This window comes from Drosophila mauritiana, chromosome X (genome assembly GCF_004382145.1).
Source record: "Drosophila mauritiana strain mau12 chromosome X, ASM438214v1, whole genome shotgun sequence".
In the NCBI taxonomy this organism is placed as follows: Eukaryota; Metazoa; Arthropoda; class Insecta; order Diptera; family Drosophilidae; genus Drosophila; species Drosophila mauritiana.
In genome coordinates, this window is record NC_046672.1 from 12,176,552 (window position 1) to 12,189,789 (window position 13,238).

The 13,238-nt window shown below is 41.7% G+C and overlaps 2 protein-coding genes and 2 long non-coding RNA genes across 4 annotated transcripts; 1 reads left to right on the top strand and 3 right to left on the bottom strand.

Annotated features, from left to right (window-relative positions):
* Positions 1 to 3,987: 3,987 nt before the first annotated feature.
* Positions 3,988 to 6,683, bottom strand: LOC117148432. Its single transcript, XM_033315805.1, has 2 exons — positions 4,378 to 6,683; positions 3,988 to 4,306 (listed from the first exon to the last, which is right to left on the bottom strand). The coding sequence occupies exon 1, from the start codon at positions 6,591 to 6,593 to the stop codon at positions 5,094 to 5,096; it is 1,500 nt and encodes a 499-aa protein (XP_033171696.1). The 5' UTR covers positions 6,594 to 6,683; the 3' UTR covers positions 3,988 to 4,306; positions 4,378 to 5,093.
* A 752-nt stretch (positions 6,684 to 7,435) lies between these two features.
* Positions 7,436 to 8,403, top strand: LOC117147586 (ubiquitin-conjugating enzyme E2-17 kDa). Its single transcript, XM_033314532.1, has 2 exons — positions 7,436 to 7,998; positions 8,100 to 8,403. The coding sequence occupies exons 1-2, from the start codon at positions 7,519 to 7,521 to the stop codon at positions 8,331 to 8,333; spliced, it is 714 nt and encodes a 237-aa protein (XP_033170423.1). The 5' UTR covers positions 7,436 to 7,518; the 3' UTR covers positions 8,334 to 8,403.
* A 1,369-nt stretch (positions 8,404 to 9,772) lies between these two features.
* Positions 9,773 to 10,433, bottom strand: LOC117147390. The gene is made up of 3 exons (XR_004459839.1): positions 10,235 to 10,433; positions 9,986 to 10,180; positions 9,773 to 9,920 (listed from the first exon to the last, which is right to left on the bottom strand). It is a non-coding gene; the product is annotated as an uncharacterized LOC117147390 (long non-coding RNA).
* Positions 10,434 to 10,760: 327 nt separating this feature from the next.
* LOC117147389 lies at positions 10,761 to 11,259 on the bottom strand. The gene is made up of 3 exons (XR_004459838.1): positions 11,171 to 11,259; positions 10,951 to 11,063; positions 10,761 to 10,891 (listed from the first exon to the last, which is right to left on the bottom strand). It is a non-coding gene; the product is annotated as an uncharacterized LOC117147389 (long non-coding RNA).
* Positions 11,260 to 13,238: the final 1,979 nt, after the last annotated feature.

Sequence of the window (13,238 nt, forward strand, 5' to 3'; positions counted from 1 at the left end):
GAAAACCGTGTAAGAAAACATGCAGATGGTCCAAAGGAAAGTTTTTGGCCAACGATAGACCGCAATGCTGCCAGAGCCAGAGACTTCAGATTCGAGAGATGAGTTTCGTGCGGGGCGGAAAGGCGGCAAAGTGGGCGGGGCAGTCAAGCAAACAGGGAACAAGTTTATATGATTTTGATGAATTTCCGTGGCAACGGGGCCAAAATGAAAGCGCGACTCGATAAGTAGCAGTTAAGATTTCGCTGCTCTTCTCAATATCCGCATGGTCAAAAGGGAGGCGAGAGCTTCCACCCCTCCTCCATGTTGTTCGCCCGATTTTCACCGGCTTACCTTTGAGTTTAATATCAGGGAAAAGATGATGGGGAAAATGGGCAAGGGGAACGAGACAAGACCTCCTTCACTGCCACTCTGCCACTGGAAAGTAATTTCCTGCAATTTAAACTAAAGAAAAATAAGGAAGCGTCTTTGATTTCCGCGTGAAATGATGTGGGTGGCGGTGAAATATCCAAGTTCTGGGAAAACTCACTATACGGAGGCCCCATAGTTGGAGCATCGAATTAAGGTTGATTCAATTTATTATGAGCGTTGCAATTTGAAATGCCAGCACTTCGACGTCGATGTCGCTATTTTGCGTCTGTCGAATAAATCGAATGAATGCCATAAACCAAATTAATCGAATCGAAATCTATTGAATCGAGTACTTTTGATTTTTATTGCTTTTTAAATATGAACCATACTTGTGTCACACTTAACTTAACAAACGTTGCAGTCGTAAGTATAAATAAGCAATTTATAGATTTAAATGTAATCTTTTATAACGCTTAACTGCCAGTCCAAACAAATGTTTTTTTCCCCAAATTTTAAGCCAGTGCCATTGCCAAAAAATGCTAACCTATCTGTAGCTGCTGTTGCTACCATTTCTTTCCATTTTTTATTTGTATTTTTTTTTTCTTTTTTGTGTCAAATGGCAGACACTCCTCCCCCATTTAGTCGGGAAACCAAATGAAATGCCTGAGGGCAGTAAATTTAAGCGCCCGGCAGGAGTTGCTCCTTGTTGCCAGTTGGATGTTGAAAGTTGAGGAGCCGAGGAGCCGACCAGTTTGGCCAGCGGAAACGGCAATGGAACGCGGTTTTGGCCACGTGGCGAGCGGAGTATTTACCGCCATGTGCATAGTTTGCAAGTCTGCGCGGCGACACCTGCAGGAATGGTCACCCCAAGCTGGGCGTCCTGCCCGGATCCGGATCCTCCAGTAACCCCGCTACAGCACACCACTCCCTCCGGTTGCCCCACAAACCAATCCCATCCAGAACCAGACTGGAGAGCAGACATGGCCACTAACAACATCAAAAAGTGCCAAGTGCCAAGTGTTTGCGTTGGTCGCCAAAACGCGGCCCTACAAATTGTTTCTCCTCTCCTGCCTTTTTATACCCTGTAGAGCCAAAAGCATTTGGGTATATCAGTCGTATGTAATGTAATATTAAAAATAAGAAAAAAATCGTACTTAAAAATAATTTAAGTACAATTATTATTTAGAAAGATAACTGGTTTATATGACTTTAAGACCTATTTGAAAATTAAAATTACATAAATAACATCAGCATAATGAAGGAAAAGAAACAATGGGTATTCAATCCGTCGAGTTTCCCATAAAATGCTCGGGTTTTTAACCGTGTGACATTTTTCTTTTTTATTTACGGAAGGGGAGTGTTCAGCGCTAATGTGGACTGGTCCAAGTTTCCTTCATCCTGTTCCTCGGCAATTTTTTTTCAATATATTTTTTTTTTTTGGCTTGTTTTGTTTTGTTCACTTGTTGGCTACTCTTTTATGCACATCGATTTTCGCTCAGTGCTTTTTATTTGCCATTCTACGGGGAAGGGGAGAGATGGGGGTAGAAAGGTGGAACCGTACATCGGAGTTGTTTGTTTGGCACTGTTTGTTTATGTGCCGTAACTGGTTGGTGAGCAAAAGGTGGATAAGAAGGGCGGAAATGGGGAAAAGGGTGTGGAAAATGTAAAAAAAAAAAAAAATCGTCGAGGAAATTTTGGGGCGTGGTTTGGGGAAGAGGCGTGAAAACGCGGCACGGGGACAAAACTTTTTAAAGCGACATTTAACGATGCTCTTAAGTCGAGCACAACACTTTCCAGTACCAAGTGAGTGCCACATGAGTGCATTCATTCACTCCCGCCCACACTCAAACCCAAAATCATGAGTCCAGCGGGTACTCACTTGGAACCCAAAGCAATTAAAGAGTATCCTTGACTGCATAAAACAAACATATCCAGTTTAAAAATACCTACATTGACTAAAGTTATTGCTACATGTTTATTTTTCGTTTACAACGTTTCTGCATTGCATTTTGTGTCAGAAAAACATAAATAAATACGAGATTAAACTTTATGTGACAGCTTTATTAGATTTCGCTCTCCTATTTATACTATTTAGGACAGTAAGGCCATTTTGAAGCCTCCATGCTATAGTTGCATTTTAATAATTGGCTCATGAATTATGTTAGCTCAGTGAAATCGTAGGAACTACAGCTGCATTGGCAGTTAATACAACTATTTTAGCCGGGCCAACAAAGTTTGCCGAGAACGGCAACCTCTTTTGACACTGACGATTTTGGCAAGTGGCGGATGGTTTGCCAACACTTCAAGTACGGCGACAAATCGTGCAACAAAGTCAAATGCACTTCACGATACCGGTGGAAAACTAAAGGAAAAGCTGTGGAAAATTGCCAGCGAGGGAGTGGCGTGGCGTGGAGTGGTTGTGAACGTGAATGTGTACAATGTGCATACATGTGTACAGTACATGTGATGATTCATTTTGCAATATTGCATATTGTGCGTCGCACTTAAATTCAATTAAGCTACAAAGGCAGTTACACAGCACAAGGCAGGCAGCTCGAACCAATGCACACACGAGAACCAGGGACCACAAGCGTCCAATAACCCATCAGCTGTCGCGTCAGAAAAAGGCAGGGCCACCCAGGGCCACCCAGAGCCACCCAGAAACACCCACAGTCACATTCACATTCACATTCACTGCCGTAGAAACGGTGGCTGGACTTTATAGCGTTGCCCTTCGTGCACTCACTCATTCACTCATTCATTGATTCATGCACCAATTCGCCCAGCCAGCCATTCAAGACGGCACTCATTCAATCATTTCTGTCGAGTCCTCGACGATATCGCTTTAGTTTTGAGTTCGAAAGGTTCAAGATGTCATTGTAATTTGTAGCGAACATTTATTCCAGTAAATGGTTTAACGGAAAATTAAATTTAGACAACGTTTTAGTTTCTCAGCAGCGAGAATTGTTATTGAGAGTATTATTGATAACTTCACTTACATTGTGCTCTCAAACGTATACTATTACAAATTTCGATCTGGCATACGTGTGGTATGAGTAATATTTAAGAAAACGAATCCTCATTACATTTACATTTTTGATTGCATTTCTTTATTAATTAATTAAAAATACTTGATTAAAACCATTGTCCAGTTTGTTATGCTTCATTTAAGCGTGGAAAGTGCCTATCGTTCAGGCCCCTATCTTCTGTCCAGGATTCCCATTTTTCATACCGTGTTTGCTGTTGGCGGGGCTAAAAACTAGTGCCATCGTGATGGGGCGTTGGCTAGCCTTGTGGGTGTGGCAGCTCTCTAATTTCATTTACACGCTTTTCAACGCTTCCCAGCGCTCCAATCGAGCTCCATTTAAATGTTTGCCTAGGTGTGCCGCCCACCCCCACTCGGCACACCGCTTTCCAGCCACCCACTCATTCGCCCATCCATCCACTCACACAGATACTCAGAGGTAAGTAAGTGGAACTTCCGGAGCTATACTATAATGCCTGGTTCGCATACATCCTTGGGTGCTTTTGCTATTGAGCTCGAGTTTGCTTTTGCGTTTGCATCTCGCAGATGCCTCGCTGCCATGTAGAACTAATTCCATTAAAGCCAGCTCTAACTTGATTTTCAATTGACTCCTCATTTGCAGTGGTGCGGTGTGGTGCTGTGCGTTGGGTGGAGTCGGTGGGCGAGCGGATTCGGTGGGTCGGTGGGTCGGTGGGTCAGGACGCGCTGTCAGCAATCAACATGTTCAATTGAGCATATCCTGCTGGCTGCAGGACACTGCCACACTGCCACTATACCAGAGAAATGTGATTACCCGACGCTATTTTCCACATACATCCGTCCAGGGGCTTAGGTAAGAATAATTCCAGAGGGTGGAATCCAAAAGTTGTGTGTCCTAAAAATCAATCCTCTAGATTTTAACAATAATTCTGCAGACTGTTTCCAACTTAAAAACTATAAAGACAATATTACAATTTGTAAGAATTTTAGTGAAAAGATACTCGATGTGGTATATTTTAACTTACTTTTTAATTTCCCATCTTAAAAATGTATTCAAAATACTTTTTGACCACTGCATACGCCATTGTCTCTACGGCGCTGGAAGGAGACGGGCGATAGGGTATAGAAAGAGACGGCAAGCATGAACACAACAGGAAGAAGGTCCAGCGGGCGCCTTTTACATTTCATTGGATTTTATGCGTTTCACTTTATGCTGATGTTTTTATTATTAAATTTTCTTGAATTTTCATTTACATTTTCTGGCTTTCTTAGCGCCAAGCTCTATCTCCATCTATCTCGCTCACTCCACTGTCTGTCTCTGTTTGGTCGTTAGTGTTGTCGCCGATGCTGATGACTCCTCTTCATTTTCACACTTTTCATTCAATTTATTGCATTTCGCAAATTGAGTGTCGCTTTCCTTAGATCTATTCTCCCTCCTGTTTCGTCCTGGCCACATCATCCTGTGCTGTTTTCTCACTTTCCTAATTTTCCAAAGGAGACAGCGCGAAAAATGCAAAAGAAGTACGTAGAAAGAAGCCAATTCGATTAAAGAATGCTTAAGACCGAAGAGGATATAAAAGTCTAGGTAATACATTTACATTGTACAAATGCAGATAGCCAATAAAAAAATAATTACATGTCACTTCAAAGAAAATAGGATCATCATGTATATCATGTATTCCGTGTTTTGAGTTATGTCTTGTATGATTTTCATGCGTTAATATTTGCAAATTTAGAATTCTTATAATTTTGCCATCCTGGCGATAAACTGAATGCCCACCTTTTTTTTGCATTTTTGAGTGAGTGCTTCAGCTTGTTTGGCCGTTAGTATAATGACCCTACCACTTTTGATCAAATGATAGGGCCGAATGGAGTGCTTAATATCAAAGGGTTTTCCAGTATAGGATATCGTACTTATGGGAAAATCGCCACCCGTTGACCACAAAGTCAAGTTTACTATCATGGGAAATGTCTTGGACATTGTAGTTGCTGCCCAAATCAATGTTAATAGCTGATCCGGTTGGCAGTTTCCCACAATTTCACTCAGTTGCACATGCCTACTCATTATGGTGAGGGATAGGTTAGATCCATACTTGGAATATTCAAAAAGCACATTTTGCAATTGTATTACAGCATGACATTTTACGCTCTCGCTTGTAACCTTCAGATCCAGTTGAAAAGTAAATGGGGTATTTAATTCCAAATATTTCACAAGCCAATTTCTGTGTTTAGATGTCAGATGAAAAGCGATGTTGTACATAAAGAGATATTCTTGACAATTTTGATCCGGACACTTGGCTAGTAGTTGTGTCTTTTCCAAGCGAATAAATGGAAATGCTAAAGCATCTCGGGAAAAACGATTATTATCAAAATCGTTTGGAAGTTCCATTAGTTCACAATGCCGTTCAATGGAATTTGAGCAAGTAAATAAAACTCGTCGAACTACGGGTATACCACTACAGGCAAATCGTTGTTTGGGTTCCGATGACAGCCATTCCATATGTCGTCGGTTGGTCAGAAACTGACATCCAAATACTAAATATTTCTCCTGTAGATCGGAGAAGCTATATATTTCGTTAACATATTGAAGTAGTGCACGTCTTTCTTCCTTAGTATATGATCTTATATCCTTAGTTGCAATATCTTTACGTACTGGATCTACGGATTTGTTTATTTCATAGGGAGCACCCATTTGCAAACGCATCCCATCATTAATGGGTTTCTTTGGTTCCTGCATCTTGGTAGAACATTTCTCTCTTGTATCAATCCGTCGACCCGTCAATGTGCCCTTCACTTTCTTGGTGGTCTTTTCTTGGGAACGAGGAACATTCTGGTTATGCCAATCCTTTGTACAGTACATGGAAGAACTTCTCTTTTGGTGTAAAAGAGTGGTCATCCTAGGTGAAAAAAGCGAATGAGATCGACCCCCGTTCCCTGGGGTCGAATATTTTCGGGTATTACGCTGTCCAAGGATCTCGACAGCACTATCACTATCATTGCCATTATTTCTAATCTCACCAGGGTTTTGGGTTGCCATCATTGATCTGCGGACGTCATCGAAGACGAATTCCAGGTCAAGGTGGAGCACGAATGTTGCAAGGCCGCACAAAGCACATTGAAAACGCTCTCTTTTATCGCATTCCATACACTGATAGTGCTCCCGCAGGCAAACACAAACGCGAAACTTTTGCAACGTTGAAAACGGCGTTATAGTGGGCTTACGGCACAGCCCACAGTTCATAATGAATTTAAAAAGATCGAAAAATATGTATGTATATGGTGTTATTTTAGTGTATAATGTCTTATCGTTTTGCTATTCGACTAGTGTAAGTCAATTTTGTAAGTGGAATGAATACCCAGACAAATTGAGAGCTTGAGAGAGAGAAAGCTTGTGCTCAGCGTACTCAGTTGCACGACTTATTCTAACGAGAGGAAACTTTCTTGATTTCGAGACGAAAACGTGCTCAATGTCGATATTTTCAATCGGAAACAGTATCGAGGTTAAGATAGTGGAAGATGGTCGGTCGTGAGGGGAAAGCGGAAAAAATTAGAGAGAACGAGAAGGATATGAATCTTTGTCTTATTCTCTAGGATCTGTATGGTGATCTCTTCTAGCTTTTTTAGTTCCTGAGAGAGCTCGACGTTCATACGGACAGACGGACATGGCTAGATCGACTCGGCTATTGATCCTGATCAAGAATATATATACTTAATATAGTCGGGAACGATTCAATCTGCCTGTTTCATACTAGTATGTGATGATTCTTTGAAGGTATCAAATGATTCCTCAACGTTGCATCGATGATACCTGAGAATGGTACGATCTTGATCTGAATATGCTGATCATGATGCGATCTTGGCTAGATTTTGAGATCGAAAATACTCAAATTATGATCGTTCGATTTTTTCTCTGAGTGTATAATAATATGTATTAATATAAATTATTTATGTTATCTAGCATTACGCCTATATTTTCCTTTATTCGCAAAAGTATATTACCAAAATCCGATTGACTCTTACTTCCTGGTTTCTGTCACCCATTTAAGCAAGCCTTTGAATAAAGTTCACCGATCGTTAGACTAAAATCATTACAGCCCTGTGCGTTGACTGGAAACATGAAACCCACACAAAATTAAAGTTAGAAATCGGGACTCGAAATCGCCAAAATGTCCAGCAATCAAGTGAATTCACAACCGGATATGGAAACGGAAGCGCCAGCCGCGGTTGATGTGGAGGTCGAACCAGAAGTGCTCTCGAGAGCCAGTGTGGCCAGCTCGGTAGAAGAGACAGCACCCAGCACCAGTCAAAGTCCATCGGGAAAATCCACCGAGGCACCACTCACTGGTTGTGTGGTGCGAATCAAGCGCGAACTGCAGGACATTCGGAAAAATCCGCCGCCGAATTGCTCCGCCGATTTGCATCACGGGGATCTTCTTCACTGGACGGCAGGTGTGAACGGGCCAGTTGGCTCCGTTTACGAAGGCGGTCATTTCCGGCTGGATATACGATTTCCGGCCAGCTATCCCTTCCGGGCGCCACGCATTCGGTTCACCACCCGGATATACCACTGCAACGTGGACAGTCGCGGCGCCATTTGCCTGGATGTCCTCGGCGAACGATGGTCCCCTGTGATGAATGTGGCCAAGGTGGGTTCGATTTTTCAGTTTCCTTAGATATTATCTCTGTAGTTAGTTTACTATCGAGTCTCTTGGTAGAAGGTTACTAGCATTTTTGGATTTTTCCCTAGGTTCTACTTTCTATTTACGTGCTAATGAGTGAGTGCAATCCAGATGATCCACTAGTCATGTGCATTGCCGATCAGTACAAGACCAATCGCAGGGAGCACGACAAAATTGCTAGACACTGGACCAAGCTGTTTGCGATGACCAAGGCTCAGGATAAGAACAGAGAAAAGGATGCGGATCAGCATAATGAGCAAAACCAGGAAGAAAGTTCAATGCCAGGTCAGCAAGGAAATTAGCAGTGACCAAAGTAACCAATCAAATATAACCTAATAACCTTAAATACCATTATAAAATAAACATATCAAAACGCATTATAAAAAAATGATACCACTTTCTTCGCTTTAATGGCGTTTTTGAAGGGCGCCCACAAATGTGAGCCAGTTGAGAGCTTCTCCTGCCCTTTGAACCTGTTCAAAAATGCCTCCTCAAGGCAAGAAGTTTTCAAAATACTCCCAGCGCAATGTGCCAGCACCTCCTGCCCACCCTGCTCCGCCTGGTCGTCGAGGTCCTCCTCCTGACCCCCCTCCCCACCAGGAATGCTGACTGTGTCAGATAGGCCAACGCGGTCCTTTGGCCGCTCATGTCTATGAATATTCATGAGATGCCAAAAAATGAACGTTGGAAAAACATCCAGGGCCCAATGGAAGCGTGGGTGGGTTGCTTTTGGTTAGCTTTGAAAAATGAATTGGAACGCGAACGGTTTAAGGATGCCAGCACCTCCACGCCCACACCGAATCCCACCAAGATGGCGATGCAGGCCATCAACGATACACAGGACACGGGCTCAAAGGACCATGGACAAAAAAGGGTTGCCGCACATCGGGGTCACCTCAATTGATCACCTCAAAATATTTAAATATTCAAGCCGACAATCTTTAATGCTCATGTGGCAATAAGCAGAAAGCGCGAAAGGCAGACATAATTAATGCCCTGCCAGTAAAAAGAAACACTAAGGCTTAAGAAAATATTATACTCAAAATGATTATTTTATGACCAAATTTATTGACGAAAACGGCTTTGATCAAAAAAATTCAACATTTTTCGATGAGCATCATAATAATCATCACTTGGCTGAAAGCATTTAACATTTGACTGATTTAAGACAATTTTCTAGTTGGCTTTTTTGGCTATAACTTGACTAAAAATGGTCTCACAGCAAAAAGTAGTACCATTTTATACTCCTTATAACCAATACTAACAACCCCTTTCACTGTTAGACTGATTTTGTAAAATAAAATTTTGGCCAATTTTTTGCATTTTTTGTAAGGGGTACCATCATCAAAATTTGCGAAAAATTAAAAAATCGTAGAATTCCCAAACTTGAATGCAAATCGATTGGGATTCAAAAAACAAACTTAACGAGGTATGACATTCCTTATTGGGAGCATTATTTCCAATGTTTTGATCAAAATACTGATTATTTTCACGTACTACACCCGCCTACAAACTATATTCACAGAATTTCATTAAGACGACTCCGTTCGACGCCTTTCTACGGGGCCAAATGAGAAGTACGATTATGATAACATGTGCGACCAAAGAACCCCAATGGAATTCTCCTCGATATTATAAGAGCCAATTAAATTCCTCTGCTTGATGGATCAGGCGCTACTACATGCGCACTGGTACGCATTGCCCAGGAACTCCTGAAGCGCAGGATTAACCCAGATCTAAAAATTTCCAATTTACGATCGATGAACAACGTTTATTCAGACAATGACAAGCGAAATGTGAATGTTGGGCACGTGGCAACGACGGAGCATCAAATCGATGCAATCTTCTTGTCCAACGGGACCGGTAACAACAATTTGAATTAGATTTACCTGTGGAAGCCGTTTGATTAATGCAATTGATTATAGTTCACATGATCGAAAGGCTGTCAATTAACCTTGAATATGCGGAACGATCTTTTCATTAGTTTGCATTTGGGGCAATCCAACTAATCATAGAGAGGCGAGGCAATCCATTAGCGTATGAGGATGAGGGTAAGGCAAGCAATATGTTAGCATTGAATACGAGCGCAACAGATGTAACCAAAACGAAGAAATCCGCTCGTCAAACGGGACTGGTACCATCGTTTTATCTGTGAAAAGAGTCCGATTAATGCAATTGAATGTGATAATTCAGATGTACAAACCTCTCGTAGGTTGTTCAGACTGTTAACAAAGTGTAGGCGGAACGATCTTTATTAGTTTGCATTTTAGATAATCCAATAACAGTGTATCATATGCAGAACAGGCTTCATTAGATTAGTTTGCAAGAGAACATTTGTGTCCAAAACGATGCAATCCTCTCGTCCAACGGGACTGGTACCATCGAATTGAAAACCATTTTATCTGTGGAAGCAATCCGATTAATACAATTGAGTGTGATAGTTGAACAAACCTATCATAGGTTGTTCAGACTGTTCATTAACCAAGTGTAGGCGGAACGATCTTGATTAGTTTGCATTTTAGATAATCCAATAACAGTGTATGCAGAACAGGCTTCATTAGATTAGTTTGCAAGATAACATTTGTGTCCAAAACGATGCAATCCTCTCGTCCAACGGGACTGGTACCATCGAATTGAAAACCATTTTATCTGTGGAAGCAATCCGATTAATACAATTGAGTGTGATAGTTGAACAAACCTATCATAGGTTGTTCAGACTGTTCATTAACCAAGTGTAGGCGGAACGATCTTGAATAGTTTGCATATTAGCCAGCCAGCTAAATTTGGGATGGGATGAGTATCCAGTAAATGTGTTTGCACATGTGATTATATCTGCGGTAACAGCAGCTATCTTGTGTATCTGCCGGATGGCAATTAGTTTAGTTTATGGCTTGAAAGTGGGAGAGTTCCCATACATACCAACTGCACTAATTTCGTGTATGTATCCAGTGTTATGTCCTTATTCGATTAAGCTGCATTATCTGTACGTGTTTATTTGGATGTAATAACTCGGAAAGTTAGCCAATAAATTTCTAAAACAAATTCAAATTCATTAATTTTTGGTTTTTTTTCACTTTATAAAAATTGTTCCTTTTTTTCTAGGAAACAAAATCGAATCGAACCGAAACTTTTAACTCACCCGTCGCTTTACTACGAATTTTGTGTTTTTTTCACATTTTTATTTTTCCGAAACGAGTTGTGCTCCAGACGAGCTCTGGTGGCAAACTGAATATATCTCGGGTCGGGCAGGGGTACATGGACTTGACAGCTCCGTTTGTTCGATGAAATTAGTTCCAAGGACAATGTGATCAGGAATTTCTAAGCGGTATGTAGGCAGTTGGCCATGACCAAATCCGGAAATTCGTTGCTGCATAATGTTTTATAAAGTTATGCATATGTATATGTATTTGCACAGAGTATTCAACTTTATTAAATTAATTTTTTTTCACTAAAGAACGTATGTTATTCCACAATTGCCATCCCAATATTAACGCCTCTTGACTATGAGCTTACTTACTATTTAAGTACCTATTTACTCTAGTCTTAAATAAATGGTATTATATATGCAGCAAGGATAATGTATATACATAATTTATTATTATTATTATCTTTGGCAAAAACTTTATATTTACCAAGAATTTTAACTTGGTTATAAATGTATATATATATGAGATTCTATAGCTGCAAAATGAAAACGAATTTTCCGTAACTCCTACGAATGTTAATATAGCAATGCGCCAGTTCCGTTCCGTCGTGGCTACAAGTGACAATATTGATACTGTCATTTAGCGGAAATGCCAGAACGCACAGCAATTTCATGAATTCTGGGTGATAAACGCATAACCCAAGTGACAGGAGAACTCCTCCGCATCCATCCCCAACGAATATCCCTGGGATACCGAGTCTGGCCAACAATGTCATCAAAGTGCCGAGTGCCTTTCCAATATCACCGCCCATTGCCTGTCTGCCGCTTGTCTGTCCCTTATTCCCCGACAAGTCAAACGTTAATGAACTTAAAGAAATTAATTAAAGTGCCAGGACAGCAAACCACCCACAGCACCCAACCACCCACAGCACCCACATATGGTGCACATACAGCACAACATACGCACTGAGTAGTACATAAAGAGCTCTCGCAGCTTAACGCCTGTCCCGATTCCCGTTTATTGGAATCGACATCCGGGCTGGACGTCAAAGTCCTTGGCCATTCGCATCGCATCGCTTCGGATAGGATCGGATCGGATCGGATGGCTTCTTCCCGGGCGAATGCAATAAAAGCAAGTTGGTGGCACTGAAACAACTTGACCGTTAAAAATGAAGTCAGCTAGGCAGATGGGAGTTTCCACTGTCGCCAGCGAAGTCCACTAAAAACGACGAACAAATGCCCTTTGTTTCATCGGATTTATTTAAATAATTATCTATATTTTTATTTGACTATCAATTTATTAAACTTAATTTATTTGTTCAATAAGGTATGGTTATTTTAAACCGTTTTACTTTACGCTAGTTATATTCAGGCATATCCGTATGCAACTTGAAGACAATTGAGCCCTGGCTTTGTTCTTTTCCTGCTGCAAGAGGGGCAAACCACACAAGTGATGACTTCGCCCATGCTTCCTGCACCTGTTCTCATTAACCCCCGTTGGCCCTCCAGTCCGCTCTGGACCCACTGAACCCTCAACCGCCAAATGTGTCAACCGCCGCAGGCGTCGCTGCATTCGCACCCGTGCTAATCCCACAGAGTCGCCCGATTCCAATTGGCAATTGGCGATTGGCGATTGCCGGCAAACAGGCAAATAGCTCGGACAATCCGTCATAGCTTCGAATGTGGATACGGATGGGTTTTGGGCATATGGGATATGGTGGGATGTGCGATGTGGCAAATGGGACGTGGGATGGCACCGACTTGGGTCGATAATCGCATTGCATAATGGGTGTGCTGCAAGTGGGCGGTTAATTAGGACGAGGAGGACGATGAGCAATTCGGAGGAGTTGGGCACATGATGATGCCACATCCGCGAACTGTGCTCTCGTTGCAATCCAATTCTCATTTGCTGCAATTTCCATCGCGAGCTAATGGCTGATGGCTAATGATCCAAAGGCGATTTGAGTTTACATACGAATTGGAATCCACAGAGCTTCTTAACCGAACGATCAAACTTCGAGTGCCCGAAACAAGTTCTCTGAATAATAACAAATCTATAAGG

What these genes read in the sequence shown, in the direction of transcription:
- LOC117147586 (XM_033314532.1), top strand. Translation starts at nt 7,519, where the DNA reads ATGTCCAGCAATCAAGTGAATTCACAACCGGATATGGAAACGGAAGCG. An exon ending in CTGTGATGAATGTGGCCAAG is followed by an intron (nt 7,999 to 8,099) that starts GTGGGTTCGATT and finishes ATTTTTCCCTAG; the next exon opens with GTTCTACTTTCTATTTACGT.
- LOC117148432 (XM_033315805.1), bottom strand. Translation starts at nt 6,593, where the DNA reads ATGAACTGTGGGCTGTGCCGTAAGCCCACTATAACGCCGTTTTCAACG.